The following is a 25,130-nucleotide window of genomic DNA, read 5'->3' on the forward strand; positions in this document are numbered from 1 at the left end:
TAGACACATTTTCTGGACTTCCATTCAACATTTTTGGAAAGATGTATCAGTATTTATTTGTAGGTATAAATATTCTTCTTTTTAGCTTGAACACATCCCACATGGATTAAACTCTATGGATAAATACCTTCTAAAGGTCCTGCTGGCAGGTAGCAAAAAAAAAAAAAAAGCCATCACAAAGTTCTGGCTTCAGAAAGACTGACCTACATGCACCTTGTTCATTAACAGTGTTAAAAATTTACATACCCTGGAACAGATGACATGTTCAATAAGACTCCAAAAAGAAGTGGGAGACAAAAGGTGGGATAAACAGTGCTGCTATTCAGCCCTTGAAACAGACTTGTGTTAATCATGTGAGATGGGGAACAATTGTGTTTTATTTGGACCTTTTTTTTAATTTTTGTTGTGTGATTTTTGTTTAATATGAAACACCTAAATGGATCATTTTGGCTCCTCAAAAAAGCTATTATTGCTTAACCGATCAAACATCAGTACTTTGTGAAACCTCTACATCATCTGTGTTGTTGGATGCAAAAAAAGTAAACTGTCTGCCAATTAGATTACACGCATATATGCAGCGATATTTATCATCATTGGTGTGTAACATGCACTTAAGTAACCAGATTATAATCTTCTAGCAGCATCCTTCTCAAACAAAAACGATATCTAACTAAGTGCATGTTATAGCCAGAGGGACAGACAGTGTGCTGAATCATTTTGAACAAAACGGAATAATATTCAATGACATTTGCACTGACAGAGACAAAATGTATTGCTTTAAAAAGAACAGATAAAATTACACAAATGTAATCACTACATCCTAGGAAGAAAATGCATCTTTGTTTTAAAATATCAAATTAGCTTTATTGAATTGTGATTGTGACTGAATGCCCAATCAAATGCAGGTAAAAGGTGGTTTATTCTCTCTATGTCACATTAATGTATTCTCTGATTTCATGCACAGATTTCTCTCAGCATCTGGTTCCTTTCTATACCGTTTGACATCCTCTGTTGTGAGGTTGATACTTTCAAAAGCCTTAGTAAAGAGAAAATTGACTTGTCTGTCTGTATTAGCTAAGATTAACATAAACCTGGAGTTCTTGTATGTGTGCGTGCGTGTGTGGGTGAGTGTGTCTGTGCATGTATCTGGTTATGTAAGCACACCATACTGTGAAAACAGCCCTTGTTCTCGCGATCAATGGTCTGTCAGGAACTAAGAACTCCTTGTCAGGACACAAGCCCATTATTTGCCTTGTCCATTCCACAAGGAATAAAAGAAGGGGTTCGCTCAAGCAGAACCCGACACTCCATCACACTGGAATTAAGGCACAGCTTCCAGGGTCAGAGACAGGCTATGGATATCAGGCTAGCATTCAGAGACAGGGATTATTTACCTCCCCATCAATAGCTACTTAAAATACACAAACAACATCCAGCCTTCCATTCAACGTCTGCTTAAAAGCAAAGACCTTGTCTTTGCCAAACATTGTAAATACGTCCAGTAATGTTCACTTTCACTGCAACAAAGTGCAAAGAGCCACTCAGGCAAAAAAGAAAACAGTGGTAAATGAATATGTAATTATCGTAAAAACCTAATATTTGTGATTTGCACTGTAACTTTCCTCCATAGGAAGCACATTGCTATAATGCCTCTCGGTTGATAATGCTGGCAGAGAATCAGTGGGGTGATGAGGAGGTAGCAGAGGTGAAGGGATCTGCCACAAGAGAGGGCTGGAGGACTAAAAGCAGAGTGGATTTCGACCTGCTTAGGATGGCAAACAATAATGATATATTTTATTTTAACAAATCATTTTGTCACTCTACAGCAGGGTCTCGCCAAGAAAAGCAGATGGTCACACTGTGCATTTTTGTCTGTCAAAACGCAATTTTCTATTTGTAGCAGGCACTATTTTGCACAGTGCTTATTTCATTTTTTTTCATCCCCAAAGTGGTATTACATATGTTTTCGGTTTGATTGCTGAGGTGCTTTTCAAAGGCCCCTTTTCATAAAAATGATCTTTTTCAATTGTGCCCTCTAGGAAAGAAAACAACGAACAGACAAGAGTACTGCCTTGCAATAAGAATGAAAAAAAATCTGCATTTTAGCACAGCAATTCCTGATTCGAGTGTGTCTGTCCTTTTCTTTTCCCTCTCTGCAGATACAAATTTGCACATGGGAGGCTGGAAATATATGTTTTATGCGGCTTGGCTGCATAAAAGCACAAAGCAGTCATTTCTATTCATTTGTCTCTCGCTGACGGGGAAATGAAGGAGTGAAGCAGATGCCACTGCTACGTGAACAAGTTGCTTAAACACAGAAAGCATTTCCCCCCCCCCCCCTTTCGAGAAGAAGTTGGATAATTAGATGCTGAATCAAACCCCCCCGCCCCAACCCCCACCCCTCGACTTCCTGCCTGGAACCCATATTGTCACTCAAATGAATGATTTTGATTCAGGCAGGAACACAGCGAAAAATATAAATCTTCTGCTGTACGCTGACATTTGTTTAGAAGAAAAAAAAAAAGCAGAACATTCAAATGGAGCTGAAAATTGTACATTCAGACCTAAAATAAATGTGTGCATTGGAGATGTGAAGAAAAGTGCTGGAGGCAGCATGCTGCCATGAAGCAGATCAGGTTCTGACATTTTGTCTAATGTGAAATGCTGCCAAGGAACAGTGGGTGCGATGTTGTGACCTTTATCAGTGGGAATGACAGAACGACCCAATACTATGGATAGAATAATCTAGAGATACGACAATCTGTTTTTACAACACAATGCCATGACCTCCAGTGTTCCTGCGGGTGCGTGTGTGTGTCGTTAAGCCCGCCTTCCCGTTTGTGTGCATCAGTGTGCGTGTGTGAGACCATGAGGGTTGTTGACCTTCTGACGCATCTGCAGTGGGCAGCGGCGCAGTGATGCTATCGCAGGTGTTTGCGAGCGCACGGGTGACTTCTGCTTTGAAGGTTAAACAGGAAACGGCAAATTCTCTCAAGGCTTAGACGAAGTTAGTCCGCCATACGTCGAGTGAAGCAAGTGTGTCCATTCACAGGCTTGCGTGAGTGCGAGTAAAAGAGAGTGAGAGAGAGAGAGAGTGCGTGTTTGAAGTGTAATAGCTTTGCTGCAGGTTGTAACAGATGGTTGCTAATGGAAGTTCATAGATCTGAATGACAGGGGCCAGGGGATTGGGGATGAGATTATGAGAGGGAATGTGTGATTTTGCGTGCATGTGTGTATGTGCACATCCATGTGTTAGAGTGTGTCTATCTCTGAGTACATATGCACAATTACTGTGGGTCCCTTAGAAAGTAGACCATTTAGTGCTTCTAGTCCTTAGATTTTGGTCCACACCGAACTCTAATTATCGCAGAGACTGTCAAATATTTACGGTGCCATGAGAATGAATTCTGATGTGATCCTCAGTAGCTCTAACATGCGGATAACACTTATAGTTTTGAGCTAAATATCCACATAATATTATGTGAATATTGATTAAAAGTAGGCAGAAATTTGGGGCAGAAAAAATGAAATCAATGTTTTTGTGCCACCTTTAAGTTTGCTCATGATTGTTGGGGTTTTCTATGTTTTCTTTGTTTTATTGTAACCTTACAATATAGAGCACCTTCAGACACCTGTTATAGAATAAAACGTAATTGAACTGAATTGAACTTAAGCATCCTATAGCACCATTATCAGGTCAAATCTTTTACTTTGACCTGATAATCAAACCTATTGAGGTTCCTTTTCAGCTTGACAGCTGAGCAGCTTTCACATCATTCAGAAAAATATGTGAATATGTTACTGTGACTTAGTGAGACAATACTGGATAAATACAGCCAAAAGAATACTTAAAAATACACATCTTATACAGTAATGATTGGACTTTAAATGGACTTATTCTACATTTAAACTGAGAAAACCCAAAACATCTGTCAAAATATATTTTTTAAGGGACTCATTGAGAGCCTGTTAAATGTGCTACTTATTCATTAATAAGCCTTCTTTTACAACTACAGAAATTTGATTTGCCAATCACTGCACACTGAAACTTTTCTATTTTAACCCAAGTAGAGCTCGCCCTACTTCCCCTGTTCTTCTCTAATGGGACCTGAGAGTTATAACTGCCTCTCCAAAGGCCTACAGGAAATGGAAAACCAAATTACTTTGTTAGAGTCTCCTCTTTAATTTAGTTTCTTCACTTTCTTGCAGTGCTTGCGGTGGTGGTAGTGGGTGGGCTAGGGTTGCAGTATGTATCTGTATGCCTCCTCCAACAGCATATACCAAATGTTTCATGCATGTTAAAGTTCTGACTAGTGATTGGGTTCATTAGTTATTCTAACCATCTGACCTCCCCACAGCACTGCTCAGACACAGTCATTACGAAGCCCTTGTAATTCATTAAGCCCCCTAAATGAACACAAGCCATACTGAGGGGTGCTTGCTATTACTGAGTGGCATGCTGTGTGTCAAGGAGGTTAATAATAAGTATGTGGATCAAGTTTTAATACTGTGATGAGGCCAGGGCTTCAGGTTAACTACTTAGAGTAGATTACGATAGATGAGTTAAGGGATATAAAATATAAGCTATAAAAATAAGATTGTCAGACAATATTGTCCATAAGTATTTGATTAGGCATTTAAGTAAAATAAACAAATCACAATAGCAAAAATGGATATATCAATATGGATATACAATAAACAATGCTATGTATCTAAATAAGAAGATGACTTCAGATAATAATCACTGCAGACGTACAAAAATAAAATTAATTTATAAATAAAATAACTTAAATCCCATCCCAGAATGAAGAGTAAGAGAAACAAGGCTTCAGGGAAATCTGCCTCCCTCCTGAAAGTGGGAGACAACTCCTTCATTTGTTATTGCATCATGCAAACAGGAGGGACATAATCACTTTCTGCCAGTGGTGTAATTCATTGCAGTCAGAACAGCTGGTGCCATACTGCCGCTAGTTGGAATGGCAGAAACTTTCGAAATCAAGTCTTTCAAGTGATCTAGAAACTATGGCGATACTTTAAAAAAAATCTCTTTTCTAAAGGATGTATACAGTACAATTACAGCCACGGTGGGCGACGTACAACACAACGTAGCACAGAATAGTCTAGGTAACTGAAAAGAATCACCGGCAGTCGTACTGCAATCAGTAACCAGACACTTACTAATCCTTGAGCTCTAGTACCCTCTACCACTGAGGGCCAATCCAGATCCAAGTGACAGCGCTTGCTAGTCACAGCAGCTTCAGCAGGATTCTGATTTTTAGGACTGGTGGCTAAATTTAGCTGTTATAAATTGGTTATTTGTGCCGGATGCCTGTTCAATTAAAGCCACTCACTGAAGCGTTTTGAGGGATGATGATCCAAGTCATCAACCACAAACTCTAAGGAGGTGGTTGTACTCCTGATGTTACTGCGCTAACATCAGGAGTACAACCACCAGTAACAGCAATTAAACTGTTGATTTTTCTTCGATGTTCTTTTGGCCCACAGTTAACTAATAAGCCTTTTAATTATACACTCGCTGGCCACTTTGTTAGGTACACTTGTTTAATTGCTCGTTAACACAAATATCTAATCAGCCAATCACATGGCAGCAGCTCAATCCATTTAGGCATGTACAGAGGCTCAAACAGAGCATCAGAACGGGGAAGAAAGTTGATTTAAATGATTTTGCATGTGACACCACAAAGTCAAATAAGGACTACACATCTAATCTTAAAGGAGCAGAAAACCATGCCAGCTCACACTCCTGTCAGCTAAGAACAGCAAACTGATGCTACACCACGCAGACTCACCAAAATTGGACAGAAGATTAGAAACCCACAGCCTACATGAGTTCTGCTGCTGACCATGTCTTTCCCTTCATGACAACTGTGTACCCATTTATTGATCACTGCTTCCAGCAGGATATCGCACCATGTCACAAAAGCTCAAATCATCTCAAACTGGTTTATAGAACATGACAATGAGTTCGCTGCGCTTAAATGACCTACACAGTCACCAAATCACAGTCCAAAGAGCACCTTTGGGATGGGGTGAAACAAGAGATTCACATCTGTATTAACTGAGTAATTTCATCATGTCAAAATGGATCTCCAAGTTTTCAGCCCCTTGTTGAATCTGTGCTTTGAAAAATTAAGGCAGTTCTGAAGGCAAAAGTCCAATCTGGTATTAGCAAGGCATACTTAACTAAGTGGCCAGTGAATACTACATATGCCAGTATACAGACAGTAATAAAAACAAAGCTCTGGGTAAATATGTTACTTCAAAAAAAAATGCTGTCTGTCTCCAATCTTCATAAAGGCTTGACATCCTTTGATAAATATTTTTGAGCTGCCAGTTGGTTTTGTCTCCTCATATAGCAGATACAGTTTTGTGGTGGTCAGTGAGTGATAGAAAAATGTTGAAGGTTTAACTGGATGTTGAGTTTTTGTATTTTTCTTTTCTTTTGTGTGTGTTCTTTGTCACAGTGAGGTATACAAAACCATCAGAATGATTGACTTGAAAACAAGGTCACAGAAGAAGAAAGCAGCTGACCAACAACTTGCTGCTGCCTTTTTGCAGTTTGATGACTGTTCAGTGTGAGCTGTAATTCGCGGTCTCTTTGGCAGAAATACCAGTGGGTATTTCAGATGTAATTTTTAAGCACTGTAAAAATGTCAGTATACTGCATTTTAACTCTGAGCAGGTCCAAATGGTCACACCTGTGTCAACACGTGCACCCTGACACTACTTTCAGCATGCATGTTGTCAATGAGAGCCATGCATGAGAGTCATTGTCTTAGTGAATTATTTATGGATGCAATATGATGACAGATGACTCGGAGCGGATGATCCCTCCCCATCCCTGTGTCGTCTTGGTTTCCATGGTTAGTAAAGAGACGGAGGGCCATGCAGTCTGATTGATTAATTCTGTCAAGAACTCTTTTGTTTTCCCTTCACAGTGTCTAATCTGAGCTCTCCTGCAATTTCACAATCACTATCAGCATGACCGCAAAGTCGCAAAACATCTAAGTCAATGCACGTTCAATCATCCAGGTAAGGAAATCCCAAAGAGCTGATTCTTTTCATCTGGACGTATAGGTGAAGCGTTTTCAGTGGGAGGATCGTTTCATCACTCATCTAAGTGGCTTCTTGAGTCTCAGCTGACTGCAGGTATCAACAAACTTATAAACAGTACATCTGCATAACTGTATCTCTTTGCAGTAGGTGACTCAGTTTGACACATTTTGTCCTGCTGTTATCGTGTGACTGTTTGTGGAAAACTTTCTAAAGTTCTGTCACAAATGTGTGAGCTTCTCTGGACTCTAAATGCATGTAGTTAATATAAATTTCTGTGTGTATGAAAGACAAGAGTTTTGTCATAGACAGATTTGTGATTTTCACCAGTTTATCACAAATTGCATGATCCAATTTAGTCCAAACTAACAGCAGACTGACTCTGTCTCATTGCCCCAACATTTTATTACTATCTTTGCAGACCAAAATTGCTTTGAAGATGGCAGCTGACACCATCTTCTCGTCTTCTAAGCAACAATTTCAAAGGCAACAAGATCACAAGTTCATTGCACATGGTCACAATAATTTTTAGGTCTCCAACCACTGCTTCCCCAAGTGTGACAGGTAGGATTAAGTCAGTCTATACAACATGTGATAACACACTGAACTGTATTACTGACACAGACGCTATCAAACAGGAAAAAAGTTTATATGCTGTGATTGTTGTAGATTATGTTTTAGCAAGACATCAGCAGAGCTCCTCGAAAAGCTACAAATATACTTCAGGTGTGAACGTGCCAGGTGGAACGGCATCACACATCAGTTTAACTTTGGTCAAAAAGATGCCTGTTGCACATCTGCTGTCAACTTCAGACTAAATCATATTATGGCAGAGGTGTGGTCCCTGGCTCAGCTGCAGGGGAGGTGTGGCGCAGTGAGCTCAAGGGGTGGTGCCAGCCAAGTGAGTGAACAGGTGGTGGTGATGGCACTGACAAGCTCTCTACTGCTTGTAGTGACGCTGGAGTGGAGAGGACAGGTCTTTCCTTCAGAAGGTGTGAGCAACGTGGAGAGAGAGCTGCAGTCAGAAGTGGCCACTTCACACATATTTGTTTTCCAGAGCAGTGAAGTGAGCCACAAATTATTATTATTTTTTGTCTTTTTTTACTTGAATTGTATCTCTGCACTTGCTGCCTAAGTCCCCTTCCATTTTTTGTTTGTTTTTTAAACTTAATCTTTACACTGTCCCTTTGCTTTCTACATCATTTCCATGCTTTCATTTTCCAACTATCCCAACCCCAAAACTATCCCAGCAAAGTGTTGGGTGTGTTTCTATCAAACAGCCAGCAGGCCAGAGGCACTCATCCTTCAGCCTATAAGAGGTATTGGAATAGTTTTGAGATCTGTGTAATTGGATTAGACCAACCTTAGTCCCTTTTCTATTTCACCAGTCTCCTCTGTGAAATCATAACTCAAGAGCTTTGACAATGGTAGTTTTGCTGAGCAACAGCTGATGGGAATGTAGAATGATCTCTGCCTGTGGCTCGTGGCCTTGTCTTCCCTTACAGAGACTAAAAAGTCCCAGCAGAAGCCTGACTGACAGCTCGACTCTGCCTATCTTTGACAGCATACAGGATATTTTCCAGTTTCAGCTGGTTCTAAAGGGCCCCACTGATCTCAGGACTCTGTGGCAATGATATGGCGCATCACAGCGAGGGGCAATGGAAGGTATGAGAGCTAGCATCAGTCTGGGAGGTCTATCACACCTGTTTGGCTTTATACACATGACAGATTACATGAAGGGCTGTGTTCTCTTTGGCTGCTCTGGGTTAAAAGGCCTGTCAGACTGACACTTGCAGTATCAGTCAGGCGTGAGCCTGTTGCTCAGATAACACATGCACAAACATATAGGCAGACACAATGAAGATATTAAGCAGACAGACGTGCACATGCACACACTGGGGAGTTCAGATGCTACTGCAACATCTCAATAAATGTGATCTCAGATAATCAAGTGAAAGGTTAAACAGTTACACGGTTACTCCACCCTGTAGCTCATCTTATTCGCATGTTTAGATGATACTAATTATAAATACTAGTTTGAATATGATCCAAATGTGTCTGATTCAGAGAAATAAAATGAATATGACAAGATCTAACAAATTAAAGGAAAAACCTTAATAAAAATAAATAAATAAACAAATAAATGAATCCAGATTCATTTACACGGATGCTCTCCCTGGTACAAAGAATTAACTATGGATCATGTACTGGGGTATGAATAAAATGCAAAAGAGGCCCAGATGATACTGATTTTATATCAAGATTGATAGGGTAAAAAAATCGATGTCACACTGCAGAAGAGTTTCATTATTTGGGTTCTGATGGCTGAAGCTTCAACCTCAAAGAGTGCTCGGCTGGCCAGCGTGTCAATCGTACTCCTGACTTAATTGAAATCTCCATTTATAATCTATGAACATGGCTAGTGGAGAATTAGTGTAAATCATGGTCCACATTTCACATTCGATGCGTGCGATACTCGTGAATTAGAATAACGGAAGATCGACTCTTCCTCAGGTGAATGAGAATGTCAGAGCGGGACGTGATCAGACGGCCAATAAGAAGAGTTCGTCAAAAAATTACACCAAGAGGAATATTAAAGGAGGCTCGCAGTGCATACAACCCTCATTACAAAGACGAGTGCACATTTGAGAGTTCACTGGTGCAAATAAAAAGGCACTGTTCTACAGAAATGTGGAAAATAGTGATATGTCAAATGAGTTATCCTTCAACATATTCTTGACAAGTGGGTTGGTGCACGTATGTATTTACTGAAACAACAGTACAGGCTTGAACTATTGACCCTCACGGTGAGAGAATCCAGCAGCACTGTTATACTGATAGGGTTATTTAGTTGGCACACTTCTGGCCCACTTGATCATTTATCAAGAATCAATGCAAGGTTGCTAAGAATTGATGACCTTTGTCCCTTGATGAAGCATTTGTATCCTAAAGGGAGTGGTCTCGCCTGAGATTACGGTTTCACTGACTGCCGTGGATCTTGTGGTCACTAAATTTTTGGTGTTTCACTCCTGTAGAAACCCAGAGACTTGGAGAATTATTGTCAAGGTATTGAAGCTGTTCTGGAGCGTGGAGCATGGAGACAAAACAGCCTAACACACTTTATTTTGGGGGTATTTTTATTTCGTATACTTGTTGTTTTAAAGCACTTTATAAATAAAGTTTATGTTTTTCTATTAATGTGTGATTTGCCTTACTTTATTCTACAAATACAACATTAAGTAAATGTGCTTGTATCATCAGCTTATTATCGGAGAATTCATCTACCATATACAGCATGTTAAGTAAGTAAACTGCATGCTTACCCACAGAGAACTTTTCACAGTTTGTGCTCGGCATATAGACTAGATGACGCTACAGGTTATGTCACTAATTGGAAATAGCTAAATGGAAGTCTGTCAAGTGAAAACTGTTTTGATTTTCTCTGTAATGAAAAGAAAATTCTTGGAAATTATGCGGCTAGTACTCAGAAATTACCAGCGCATAAAATAAAGTGTTTCCAAAGTCTTCTAACATACATTAGTTTCATACGAGTACAAGTGAACAAGGACATCTTTTCATATCTTCGAATGCGCATTAAGCAAAAAGTTGGAGCTCACATAAAACAGGAAAAAGTCCAAACACAAATACTTGTACCCCTCAAATAAAAAATAACTGTCTAGATGTCAGGTTCAAGACAAAAAGCCACTGAAATTAAAAATAAATAAAAAAAACATCAGAGAGAGAAAACTCTTGTATCAAATTTCAACGTACCTCGTGCACAAAAAAAAAGACAGCTTTATATAAAAATGTCCACCGGCAACATGCGAGCCTTTCAGCTAGCTGAAGGTTTTTGCCACATTTTAATTTTGGCACCGACCGTAGAATCAGATCATTGTTTGAGGAGATGGCTGAAGCCAGAGGCAAGAGAGGGAGAGCAGACAGATACATTCAAAGGAGGAGATTAAGACAAGGGAAGGAAAAAAATAAACACGGAGAGGCTTTTGACAAAAAAGTAAGTCAGCTTATATCGTTTCCATTTTTAGAATGGGGTAGACTGAGTACAGTGCACTTTAAATAATACATATTTAAATACCTATTTTGACAGTAGCTGTATGAACGCAGGCATACATCACTCTACTAGACATTAAAGTTAAAAAGCTGAAGACCAAAAACATTCCATCTGCCATAAATTTCAAGCATACATTCATCCAAAGCTTTATTTTATACACTTCAAACGCCTAATTGCCAATTAACCTTACAGGCACGTGTCAATGGCCTGTGGGAGGAAACCCACACACGCACAGGGAGAACGTTTAGACAGGAAAAGCGGCAGCTGAGCAGGAGATTCAAACCAGGAACCGGCTTTCTGTGAAATGACAGTGCTAAACACTGCATCACCATGTTACCCAAATATACCTGTATGAGTGTTACCTCTCGCAGGTAAAGAAAGTAAGAATTAGAAAACAAAACAAATAAAAACTCAGTAGACTGATTTATTTTGCTTCACACCTTTACAACTATACAAGCGGAGCACTTAAATGAACAAATGTGCTGCTAATTTAGGAATTTAGGCCGAATCAAGTCAAGCTGAGCAGTGAGAAAGGCTTCGCTCTCCTTTATATATATCAGTAACCAGTGTTTAGAGTCAATGTGCATTTTCTCATTAGTAATATAAACATGAATTACAACGAAGCACCCGAAGCATTATTTAAATAGGTTGCAGGAGAATAATTTCTTCGCGCATGCACACAAACACACACGTGCGCGCACACACGCACACGTTTCCTCATTTTTTAAATGTGTGGCAGGGAATATTTGGAACTAAATAACCATTACAGGGGGTAGAAACAGGCTGGAATATAAAACGCTGTCAACGGCGCGCTGAGCGGAGTTTGAGACCTTCTTATCTACAGACTGCATTAAGACATGGCTTTCACTTTCCTCCCTGTATGAATAATAAGTCCACATGAATTTATTTGCCTACAGTCTTGAATTTTCAGTTTTAATGAAAATAATAATAATGAAGAAATCATAACCTGCCTAAATTAAACATATTAGCTTGTTGCATACTTTGTGTTAACATTTATGTTTTATAATGCCATAATCACTCCATTTCTTCGTTCCCTTTAATCATCCGACTCCCTTTTTTTCCCGTCCACCTGCTTTCTTCTTCCGATTATTTTTTTTTTGCACACTCTTTCTCTCCCTTCCTACCCCTCCTGCTCCCTTTTTCCTTCCCTCTCGCTGGCTGCTCATTTTCAAATCTATGAATTTCTGAACATCATTTTCTTGATTTTTCCACGCCTCAGGGAGACATTCTCATTCCAGACCTTCTCTTTTTTCACCTCATTTCCTCCCTCCTGAGTCTGAATCTCCCAGACAGGATGTGAGGTGACAGTGTGGCCTGTGGAAGTTAGGGCGGGGGTGCGGGGCTTCAGTGTGTGTGTCCGTACATGTGCGTGCATGTGTGTGTGTTGAGGAAGGTGGAAGGGGTTAAGGTGGGGGTATAGTCCAAAAAAAAAAAGATGAAGGTTTTTGCCGTTCCAAATTCAATCCTGGACATGACCACAGGAGACCTACAGTAACGTTTTCTTCGCTTTAAGGATCCAAGCTGCAGAATTAACCGTGCCTTTGAGAAACTTTTGCTCCTTAGCATGAATGTGCCTCACTTCCCACAAGACCTCATGCTCTTAAAAGATATACACTTCTGCTCCTTCAGAGGACTTCATAAATATCACTGCTTTGGCCTTGAGTGACCGTATTTGGGCAGAGACAGAGGGAAGGAAAGCAGACAGTCCCTCGGTCACCTCCATCTTTAAATGATGTGCCATAATGACTAAAGTCAAAGTATATCTTGTACATACCCACACACAGTGTGCTCCATGTAAAGCAAGGTTTGGAGAACTACAGTAAAGTGCAAAATTCTTGAGCCAACACTTGTTTCTTTATATTTTGCTGGGAAAATGGAAATAAGGTGCAGCAATTTATCGAAACGTGCAAGTATAACTAGAAATGCAACATATAAAGCAAAAACAGTGTTTGCACCACTCTACGTGTGATGAGCCTCAAAGTCAACATTTAGCTCCGACTACTTTTCAACACAGCCTGAACTCTTTTAGGCAGCTTTCTTGTAATTACTTTAAGTGGTCTTCAGGGATCGCTCTCCGGGCTTTTCTGAAGGACATTTATAGCTCTTCTTTGGTTTTTAGCTGCTTTTTGTTCTGTTCTCTGTCAAGATGATCCCACACTGCTTCAATAATGTTGAGGTCTCAGCTTTGGGGAGGCCAATCCATGACTGATAGCGTTCCACTGTGTGCTTTTCTATACAGCTATCTTTTTACTGCACTGACAGTGTGTCTGGATCATTGTCACTGTCTATTGTAACTCTATCCTGACCTCTTTACATACTGATGACAATTTGAATAAAGATTTTCAAATATGGATTCATCATTTTAGATTAATACCTCTTTAATAATCGTCTGCTTGATGTAATAAGATTATTTTATGTCTGTCAAACTATGTTAATGTTTGGCTTTTTTTTTATTGCAACAGGGTAAAAATTGGGTTCATGTGTGTTTTATGATTGATAGGCCAGTGTTAAGTGGCCCTAACAAACTAAAACCCTTCCTCAGAAAATAGTTGTGTACAAGTACTGAACAGAAAGTGAGTGAAAAAGCAGCCAATGTGCAAAGAAAACCTTTGAATGACCTTCAGGGAACCTGAGGAACTGTCGCTCAATAGTTCTATTGCATTTAATTAAGTGCGAGAAAGTCTGGCTCCTTTAACCCAAACTAAATAGGAACGAGCGGTGATGACTTTTTCACAATTTTTCAACATACTTCTGCTCAGCAAAACAAAATACTAAACAGGAGACATTAGATTGGACTAATTCTGAAATGGTGGATTTTACAAACGGTCTTTTACTTTATCTCTGTCTATTTCAATTTAAAAAATTAACCGGCTGCACTTTTCTCATTTACCTACTTGCCACTCATCTTCCTGGCATTTATTCCCCAACCACCCCCTTCTCCTCTGGGTTAGAGGTTTCCCACTGGGAGAGTGAAACACATTTTTAACTAATCACAGCACTGCCTGAGCATAACAGTGGTAATAATTACATCCTAAAATGCGGGACATTGAAATGATAACCTTCTCACACACCATACAAACTATACTTCAGAATATACGCCTTCAACATTTAACAGAAAAATAAAACCCCTCAAAACTAATTTGAAAATCAAAGCATGAATACGGTTACCTCAGTCGTCGACAAAATATAATTAGCTCAAACTGTATTTTAACTGTAAAGAAAAACTATGCAGCTTTTTCCATCAAATTTAAAGAAAATCCATGTTTTCAAATAAGTAGGAGGACAGATTAACTGCAACATAAAAACAATGCATCATCTATAATGTGCAGGAAACTGTTCAATTATGGATGATTGACCAATATGTTTCTGTCAAGTATTTAGCATTTGTAGTCACAGCCAAAAAAAGACATCGTTATTGTAATGTGTGCCTAAAACTCCTTAGATCCATCACAGCTAACTTTGATTTACAAAAGCAGGAGATTCTTCAAGCAAGTCTTAATTAATTAAATTGAGCTTTCAGAGTGCTGGCACTGAAAAATATAACGGCAGCGGATGCATTTGTATGCACAGAAGGTTCACCTTTCAGAAGAATCTAAAACACTCACCATGTATATGTGCACCTGTGCAGTGGGGCATAGCATGTGTTTGTGCACAGGTGTTTTAATACATGTGGAGCATCATCCTCTTACCTCCAGGGCTTTTCTCTTGCTGTTGAGCAGCTTGGAGATGTCCCGCGCCACCCTCTCCACCAAATCCCTGGGGTTGTTTCGCTTGATTTCAAACTGGCTCTTCTTCTCATTATAAATCTGCAAAAAGAAAACACGGGGAATCAAAGGTCGGGTTATTGGAGACATTTGTTTAATTAAGAGCATCACAGAGGAGCAGGTTGCCCTATTCACAATGTAGCACGGAGAATGGTAAACATTTACTATAGAGCAGGCAGTAAGGAACCTGCCATTACGCCAGTAAGCCTCGGCACTGTAGCAGAATTAAACACAGAACAGAGCCTTAATGGCAAAGCACTTAGCTAGCTGCATCTGGCAGTTAGGCTCAAATTAAATAAACACAAACTCCAGCGGATTCTCACCACTGGGTGAGCACCTTGTATTTCGACTGTGTTAACCCTTTTGGCCTCTAACTCTGAGACAAGCAGAGGTATTCACAACTTGCTGACCAAATATCTGCAGTTCAATCCATTTTGTTAGCTACAGATTAACGTTAATCAATCTAGATGCATAATTTATGATCACTAGAAGATTATGTGAAAAAGGGAATTGTACTTATACTAAATCAGCAATTAGCAATCAATCAATAACACTTAAAACAGCGACAGACATTGCAAAACACATAGAAAATCAGCTTCGGATGCCACCAGGGAATGGGATGTTTGATAAGGACGGATATGCCGAGGTAGAACTGTGCATACTTGGACCGCTTAAAGGGATGGTGCTACAGAGATTAGTCTGCTCCCCTGGAAGAATTGTGAAGGCTGACTCAGCAGCCAGAGCTCTCTATAGGATCTGTAGACTACAACAGAGCACCACCCGAGGGATTACCACTTATCCTGCTGCCCTAAGACACCACAAGACCCATTTTCACTCCATAAAACCATTTTGTATAGTTCTTTTGAAGGAAGCCCAAACAGAAGCCTGTTGTTGTTGTTGTTGTTGAATATGTTAAAGCAATTACAGTCACGTCAGCCTGAAATGCTGCATTTGCAGGGTGTTTAGCTGGCCTCACTGGTACTACTGACTTCCTCAATCAGTCAATCACATACTGAAGCTAAGAATCGGTAATAATTTAGTTTATACTAAACTCTTCATAAATAAGGACATATCACCGTGCATGCAAATCAATTATAAAAAGAAGGTGCGTGTTGAGCTCCACAATACAGAAAAGGGGATGTGACGCAGCATGAACACAAGCTGTCATAACTAATTCAGGAGATGCTAAGATGTCTAAAATTAATTAGAAAATTTCCAAGTCTTCTTAAAAACAGCAGTCAGCAGGGTGCAGCATTGGGCTCGAGTAGCTGCTTCTTAAATACTCATCATCTTGTTTTTAGAGGTTGATTTTAGGATCCTGTTGTTTTTTCAGCAAGGCCTCAGACTGGTTTAAAATCAAAGGTGGCAGACCATAAAGTCAAGGTTAACGCAACCCCCACCAGATCTGATCTCAGTGATCTGTCAGCCCACATCAGCAGATGACTGAACTGAAGCCTTTCTATATTTCTATTTGACAAATCTCAAATAGGGTGTCCTATTTAAGCTGCCCACAGTTACTGAACATCTACAAACTGCTTCAAAACCCACCAACAGCCCCGCCCCTCTTTTCTATGCTGTGTCTGACAGGCTGTCCTTCGTGCCTCCTCTGTACTGAGTGGTTCCTGCTCTGGCTGCTGCTACTCTGCCTGCTTCCGGTTATGAAGGGCAGAGAGATATGCTCTTCCAGAACAGAGGCCTCTAAATTGCTGCTAATGGAAATACCAATTTTCTTTTGACTAAAGTGCTCCTAAATGAACAGTAGTACTTTTTTTAATGCATATTTTTTTGTACACCAGTCAACCACAAATGCTGACTATTACAGACTTTCCAGGGGTCCAACCTGCTATTATTGCATGCCCCTGTGTGGTTGTATACTTTAGAACTGAGAAAAATCTATTAAAATATTGGATCTAATCTAATATCTGGAATAACAGATGAAAAAATGTATGCACATAAACAAAACTAATGTTGTTTGCTCAAAGGTTAAAACTGAACGTTTACAAACCAAACACATAAATATTCAAGACTTGATGAACTTCCGATTTCTTGCTTGAAATTAAACAAAAAATCAATTTCTGTTGGATTGATGTGCTGCTGTGGACAATTAGGAAAGGAAATCACAGCCATCCATTTGATCCGTCTCTGTCAAGCTGAAAGCTGGGCAAGCAGCCAGACGCAGTCTCCCTCCACTGGCCCACTGAACATGCAAGCATTGCCTGAGAAGCTAAAACCATGCCAGCCGAGCACTCTGTTGAGATTGCCTGATGTTTATGTTGCCCGCCCTCTCAAGTACCAGGGATCTTGCTTAGTTTCAAACAACACAAAGTGAAATGTGAAGGTGAAATCTTCTTTTGGCACACCACAGAGTCACTCACTGTTCAAGATTATTGTGATACATTGCCCACAATAACAGTTTGACCACGATACAGCAATGTGATACTAAAAATACTGCAAGATAGCTATACGTAACGCGTCACCATATCTAAACCTGGAGGAGAAAAACCTCCCTATCCAGGTCTCTGTCACAGGTGCAGCAGTGTGATGCTAAATTTATGGTCTATCGGTTGTGTCTGATTTGAAGGTATTTTGCCACAGAGAGACAACAGGGAGGGGTTTTTTTTTTACCCTATGCAAATATTCTTGTGTGCAGTCCTCCAGAAACACAACAGCCCACACATTTTACCTACAAACAGCGTCTTCAAACATGGGTGACACTGTGCATTGGTCAAATGCTGATTGGTTGAAAGGTGAGCCAGAACAAAGAAAGGAGCAGTCTTCAGAGTGAAGCGTGAAAAAACATCAAGAATAAAAAAAATACAGCATAAGAAGCACAGACAACGGCTGCAGGTGACATGTTTTTGATGTTTTTAATATCTGGTTTTACTTCAGCTCAGCTCAGCTCGGTATAACGGTCTCTTCTACGGTGGCCCTGAGAGGTCAAATGGACTGCTACTTAACACCAGCAAACAGAAAAACCCTGCAAAAACACACAAAACAAAACGGAAGTGTTTCTGGAAACATAATAATGTGGCAAACCAGCTGTGGAAGTGACAGAAACCAGAACATGAGGGTTCATCAGTGTTGTCAGGGATTACATCATGAAGGTATTATGTGTTGTAATCGCATGATTCATATAATTTGCAGCTGCAGTCCGTTTGACCTCTTGGAGCTAACGTACTCTTCTCTACATCGGCAAGGACCAAGAACAGAACGAGCAAGAGTGTCCCACAGATGGGTTGTTTGTGACACTGCCCCCTGGTGACAGTAAACAGCTACAACATGTAGACAACAGTCATTAGCAGAGATGCTTAGACATCACTTTTCTCCCCAGTCACCTCTTCCAGCTCTTCGGAGGGACACAGAGTAGCTTCCAAGCCAGCAGAGAGTCTTAATCTTTCCAGCGTGTCCAGGGTTTGCCCTGGGTTGGACATGCCAGAAACACCTCACCTGGGAGGCATCCTCAGAACACCTCCGCTGGCTCCTTTCAATATCGAGGAATACAGAGCTCCACAGCCCAGAGACCATTTGGAGGAAACTCATTTGGTGACATAAATAAAATGTCAATTCAATTAGTTGTTTAAGTTGTCTGCATTTTATCCTTATGAGTTTTTCTTCTTCTCTGGTTAACTTATATTGACGATCCCCTCATTCGTTTGATAAGGACCACAAGAAAGAGTCATGAATTGGTGAGCCTGGTGAGTTAAGCTGCTGTGGGAATCTATTTTGAAGAAGGTTGAAGGTTGAAGAAGCATCGGGCACCAGATTTTGATACCATATTGAAAAAGGAAGCTTGGAAAATATCGCCAAACCATTATTTTGTCCCACTCTGAATTCACACACACAGATAAATTACTCATTACCCCTGCTTCAGACCTTTTTTTTTTCCAAGGTGCAAGAAGCCGTTAATGGAATCTTATTAAACCATAAAACAAGAGCGAATTTTTTTCCGCTCCATTGACAGACTACAAACCCCTGACTCTTTTAAGTGATGCATTTTTCTAGTCAATTTTAAAACCATGTCAAATTTGGTTTTAAATCAATATTCATTCCCTTAATGTGTGGTAGTACTTTCTGGGTCCGCCTCACCCTGGAAGATTCATGGCAGTCTCGGGGACATTACAAACAGGACTTTCTCTATCCTGATCCTTGAAACAAAACACAAAGAGAGAGATCGATAAAAATTCACAATGCTTAATGTACAAATTCCAAATCGCTTTATCCGCCACGACTTGTAGTGAGGTCAGTGTTTTTATCGTTCCTCGTTTGTGAATCCCCTTTATCAAAATATAGCTTTGGGGAGGATTTTTACAGGAAAGAGACACTGCTCTAATGCAACTGCCATCATTTAGGGAATTAAAAATCATTCAAATGGACTGCATAATTGTGCAGTTTCGGCTGCTATACTGCTATACTCATCAAACAGACATGTCGGAAAATGCACTACTTAATTACCTCCTCAAAGTGCAGAGTCGGCTAACCATTAAGAAATTAAGCCAACTATTGTCATTAGTCCAAAATATATGAAAATTGGCTTGTGCAGCAAACATTAGGTTGGTACGTGCAGGTCTAAAATAAAAGCAGAACACCTATTAAAATCTCAAACTACTTGGATTCTGTTGCCCATAATACACGCCGCTGTTCGCCAAGGAAAAACACCACACAGGGTTACTGTGTACTGCACCGCATATTACCATGATCTCTCTAAATTACTTTGTGGTGAAATTTGATCTACTTCACTAAACATTCCCCATAGCTCTGCTGTCTAAATGCATAATCAATTCTATTTTAATAATTAATTATATGTTAAATACATTGAAATTATAAGTTTTTTCCAGCTATTCAAGTTTGTCTGGTTAATGGTAATTATAATTTCATCCATTTGCCCCTTCAAGACCATATTTACATAAGTCTTCAGATTAAATGTCAGTTAAATATAACTGTGCTGGCAAGTGCTCTTTCAGTTTAAATGAGCATGACACCGCTGCACTGTATCCACCTACACATCATGTCCCCTTCTCCGGTGACCTATGCCTATTTTTTTTAATCGTGCCCTGCTGTCACATAAGCCCTGCTGGTATCAGTTTCTCTCTACTTTTTTATTATGTTTACCTGATGAAAGGCAAACTTATCTCCATCATCGCTGTACATACACTCATAAAAAACCACAACAAATAAAGGCAGATAGTACTGTAGGGTACTCATCTATCCGACAGGTTGGCCATTACAATCTCCTTCAACAAGCAGATGAGGTTTCTGTTTACTCCAGGAGAGGATTGAGCAGCGCTGTCAGCTAGACTAAGCTCTGGCTGGCCAATGAGAATTGTGCTGGAGGAGTATTGGGTGTAGACTGACAGCGCATGGTAATGCTGGCATGAAGGGCCTGAGGAGCTTTAAATACCCTTTACCTAGAGGTTGGAGATGAGTGACCATCATCGCTGAAGGGCCATAAGTACATCAGCCTGTGTGAAATTATATTTGAGGGCTTTAGAGCTTGACTCACTCAGGTAATGGGGCAGCTACCGGAGGGGAAAAAAACCACACAAACGCAGTCGCTGGCAACTCTTCTGAAAATCATATGCAGTGTTTCAGCTGAGGCAAACCACTTCAGGCACTCTGCGCTTGTAAAAAATAAATAACAGCAGAAATATTAGCGGTCTGTTCACTTACTGATGTGCTGTGCATCTCTAATCCAACTATAGCTATAAAATCCAACTAAGCCTACCAATATGAGTAGTGAATTTAACTGTACTTGATGCACATAATTGGCTTTTTGAATATGTTTTGTCTAGTTTCATATAAAATAAATACAAAATAAGTACTTTATTTAGATATGATCAATTAAGTGAAAGAATACTGAATTCAATACTGAATAATGATGCTGGTCAACACTCTCCACTTCAAATACTGCAGTAAAGCCTGTCCATGTTTTCATCTATTTCTATTTTTACACAGTAGCTCTTGCAGTACTTAGACCACTAAATACTAAAGCTAAACTAAAACTAAAAGTCCCCCCTGGAGCTCCAGTTTGGCATATTTACATATATCATGTGGAGAATCCCTTCCCTTCCACTGCTATCAGGATTAATGTGCATAAAAATACAGATTGTTATATAAACTGATTTAAATGGGACAATAATATGAACATTTGGAAAACATGAGAACAAACTAAGAATCCTTCAATGCGAATGGAAAGGTGAGCGCTGCATAGCTGCGTAAGGCTGACTCATTGTTTTCATGGTCACTGTAGTCAGTCTTTTAAGGCAGTAGAATTTTGGTTCAGATGACACTATATCTGAATGCATGCTTACCTGACTGCATTGTCAACTGCCCATAATAAAATATACTTTGCCATATTACATCATCTGCAGTAATACTGGTATAAATTCTTACGTGATCTAAAACTTTAGTCTATTTAGTTGACTTCTTTTATTGGTCTGCCTGTTTAAGTTTTGGCTTTGTTAAATATATTTTCATATTTCTGGGTTAATAAAACCCCTTTTTTTAATTAAAACCACCTGTGTCCTTTATGCTTTACTGCTTGGTCCCTGACAGTCCCTCATCCTTGTCTGGAGCATGTTTGAGAGCAAGAGACACGTGTCACCTCCCGTGATGACTTAGTATCTAAAAAGGGAGCTCCTTCAAGTTCTAAAAAACTACAGTGCTATGCAAAATATACAAGAAAACTGTTCCCGCTAAAGGTGGAAACGGCAAACTTGTTTCACCACTGGAGACAAAAGCACACAACCTGACTATGAAGTAGGAGATATGAGCAGCTGGTGATGTAAAGTAAACAAAAGACTCCACCGAGCATCGGTGGAGCACTCACTAGTTGCACTCCATTTGACAGAAACAGCATCAGTGGATAGAAATTACTGATGTGCTTACACGGTGAAAAAGCAGCTGCTTACAGTTCCAAAATATTTTTCAGTTTTACTATTTGACAATATTGTGCAGCTTACGATGAGATCTAAGGTGAAGTTACTTTAACTACTGTTATATTAAAGTATTAAGCAGTTATTTTATATTTTTACTTAGTGTTTCCAGAGAAAACACTACTTAGTATACTACTTACATCTGACTTACTCTGTGTCACTACTACTGCACTATACTGCTGCTGGCACCTCGTTTCAATAGTTCATACTTCAAGTTAGCAAAAGTGTCATCCATGGAAGTGGCTCACTGGGAATCAAGGATGACTTATAAATGCCTGCAAGATGCAATCATCAATAAAATATTGCTCAGTATTTATTTTTTCTGGATTATTCAAAATATCGTTATGGCAAATTTTCCTAGAATATTGTGATAATACAATTTTGAGGCTATATCGCTCGACCCTGTTCAGCGGTTCCAATCTGCGATTGCAAAACAGTTTGAAACCAGCAATAGATTTATTAGAGGAATCCACATTTTTACCTTCTGCAGGATCAAAGCAATTTTTGTGTAAATCAACCCCAGGGGTCTCCAATTCAAGTGATGTTGAATCCCAGGGCTAAAACCCAGGGCTGGTGATGTGAAGTAGGACTCTTTTAATCCAATATATTGTAGAGTACAACTCAAGTTAAAAAAAAAAAGCTCAAGTAAAGGGTAAGGGTTAAATTGAATTCAGGAAGAGTACTTAAACTTATTTATTTCCCCCTACTATATAGGGCAGCTTCTGCAGTTCACATGACCACAATATAAAGGCAACAAATACAAATCATTTTATGCATTTTTACACTTGAAAGTAGGCCGATGATTGATGTCCCCCCCCCCCCCCCCCCCCCCCCCCACACACACACACACACACTGAAAGATTAGAGGCATGGTTAAGTCCCATTTATAATACACAGACATGACAGCTCTGAGCAGCATTTTGCAGTATAAAAATTACAATCAAAACAGACAAAATGTGGATGTGACTGTTAAGCGGTGGCCGTCCCTTTTTTGTAAAGAGGAATGATAATTCACGTACTGGAAAATGTGGAGCAAATTAGCAGTGTTAATCAGTTATGCTGTTGGCTGGAAGCTGTGACGCTTAGACAGCTTTCTGTGCAGGCCTGTCATTCTCACAGGAAAAGAGGAGAGGTGGCTCTCCAGAGCGCCTCTGACGGCCAGTCAAACCTTCTGCCGCTAACGCTCACACAGGATACGACAGTATCTCTGCCAATCGCCACCAATATGCTTTCACTGGTAGTCGGGACATTCAAGTTTTGAAAAATCGCAAACACAGCGAGAGATACAAATGTGCTTGTCCGCAAACTCACACCCTCCGTGCAGCGTCGCACATACTCACATTCTCATCATTAGCCATGATGACTGGTTTCAATGTGCCAAGCCCTAAGTGTCACTGTAAACACGCAGATGGAAAGACAGAGGGTGACAAGACTTCAAAAAAAAGACTGTTAAAAAGTGGTATGCAGATTCAGCTGGCTTCAAATTTTCATCAAAGAAGTCCACCGCTCTGCAAGTCAATTTCCATACTATTTTTTTTTTTAATTGTTAATGCTGCATAAGATTTCAGTACCGACTCATGTTATCACACAAACCTTGAATATTTCAAAATGTTCCTCCTGTCATCAACAGAGCAGAGGAAAGGCAAAACAGTGAAAATGATAAAAAATGAAAACCATTTCTCTCTGCCTCTGACACTTTTTATAAAGACTTGTTTGTTTGTTGACTTTTTTTTTTTTTGCTATGTTCGCCGGTAGCACTGATGTTCCTCGGCAGTGCTGATGTTATTGTGCCTTCGCCTGTGTCTAAAGGAGAGGACTGCTTATCTCTCTGTGAAGTCAGCCACAATAGGCCACGTCTGGCTGCAGCGACGCAGAAGTTGACAGAGACTGATGCCACATCATTAAGGAATATTAGTGGGTTCTGTCGAGCAGACCGGGCTTCCAGAGGCCCCAGGAAGAGTTCAATAAGAAAGAACACATAGGGAGCAGCGGGCCCTCAGAGGAGCTCGATAAGACACAATACACCAGAAAGCTCTTACAGTTCAATAGGACTCTGAGAGTCCAGTCAGATGCAGAAAAAAGCAGACCCTAACTGCTACTGTTAAGTTAGTAACTCAAGGAGGTTTTCTATCCCTTTGAGACAGAGGAGGAAAAGAAATGGACAACACGTACCCAATTAATCTGTCGCCTGCTTTGATGACATATACTTTACTCCTATGTCCCTCTTTGCTCCTGTATACCAGGGCAGGCACCGCATCACGCAAACAGATCAGAGTGTAGCACACCAGGAAGATGGTTCATACATCTGCATGAGCCAAAACCAATACTGAAGCTTTATGTTTTGCTGTTGAATTTTCTTTGAATTTCTGCACTTTTCATTCGGTGAATGCACATTGACGGCCAGATCACAGCTGAGCAGCCATGACCAAACATGGCAAGTCTGTCAGCTTTTGAATTTCTGCACATAAAGCAGCATAAGGCTGAAAGAAAATTTTTTTTGGTGTAGGGCCGTGCTGATGGATGATGACCTTGGAGACCAGAGATCTGAGTGATTGTCAATAGCTTGAGAATCAAGGCGATTTTAGCTCGCTTTCAGAATAATCCAGCAAATCAATATCAGCATTAACAATTCATGTTCGGTTTAATCTGCCTCACTATTGTGTAACGTAAGCATCTTTGCATAAAACTGACACTGACACAAGTTTAGGTCGCACCTTTGCCCCATTTGAAATCAAGGTGCGTGCCTGCTAATTTGATTTTAAATTTGTGCTTAGGGTAACTGTGTTTGCAGGGATACTACTTCATTTCCCCCTTAACAACTTTTCACGTCAGCAAAAGACTCCCAGCCTATGTGTGTAGGTGTACCACTCTGTACCTGTGTGGGCACAGTGGAGGAGAGACAGACGCCTACTCACATGCATCAACATTACATGTCCTCAGGACTATGGACTGGTGTTTTTTTTACTCATTCGAGTGCCTTACACTACATCCACAGCTACCTTCTTCACACATGTTGATCATATGTTTATTTTATGCACTCAGGCTTAAAAAAACACTGAAGTCATCTCCTCTGGGGCCAAATGATAAGTAGCACTTATATAGCAGCATTCGACTGCATTTTGAGCGCTCAAATCAGTTTCTACAACAAGTCTCATCCCCCAGTCACACACACATTAATTGCCGCTTTTCACACACACTCACACACTAATAGGTGCACTGGGAGCAACAAGAGGTTCAGTATCATGCCCAAGATCTACTGATCCACCTGTA

The 25,130-nt window shown here is 40.1% G+C and overlaps 1 protein-coding gene across 5 annotated transcripts in view; it reads right to left on the reverse strand.

Annotated features, from left to right (window-relative positions):
• cacna2d2a (calcium channel, voltage-dependent, alpha 2/delta subunit 2a) overlaps window positions 1-25,130 on the reverse strand; it is a 173,090-nt gene that overhangs the window by 108,355 nt on the left and 39,605 nt on the right. For all 5 annotated transcript variants that reach the window (XM_085160113.1, XM_085160110.1, XM_085160114.1 and 2 more), the window contains one exon: window positions 14,854-14,970. In XM_085160113.1, coding sequence (XP_085016239.1) covers window positions 14,854-14,970 — 117 coding nt within the window. The remainder of the gene's footprint in view (window positions 1-14,853; window positions 14,971-25,130) is intronic.

The sequence above is a fragment of the Neolamprologus multifasciatus genome, chromosome 5 (genome assembly GCF_963576455.1).
Source record: "Neolamprologus multifasciatus chromosome 5, fNeoMul1.2, whole genome shotgun sequence".
Lineage (NCBI taxonomy): Eukaryota > Metazoa > Chordata > Actinopteri > Cichliformes > Cichlidae > Neolamprologus > Neolamprologus multifasciatus.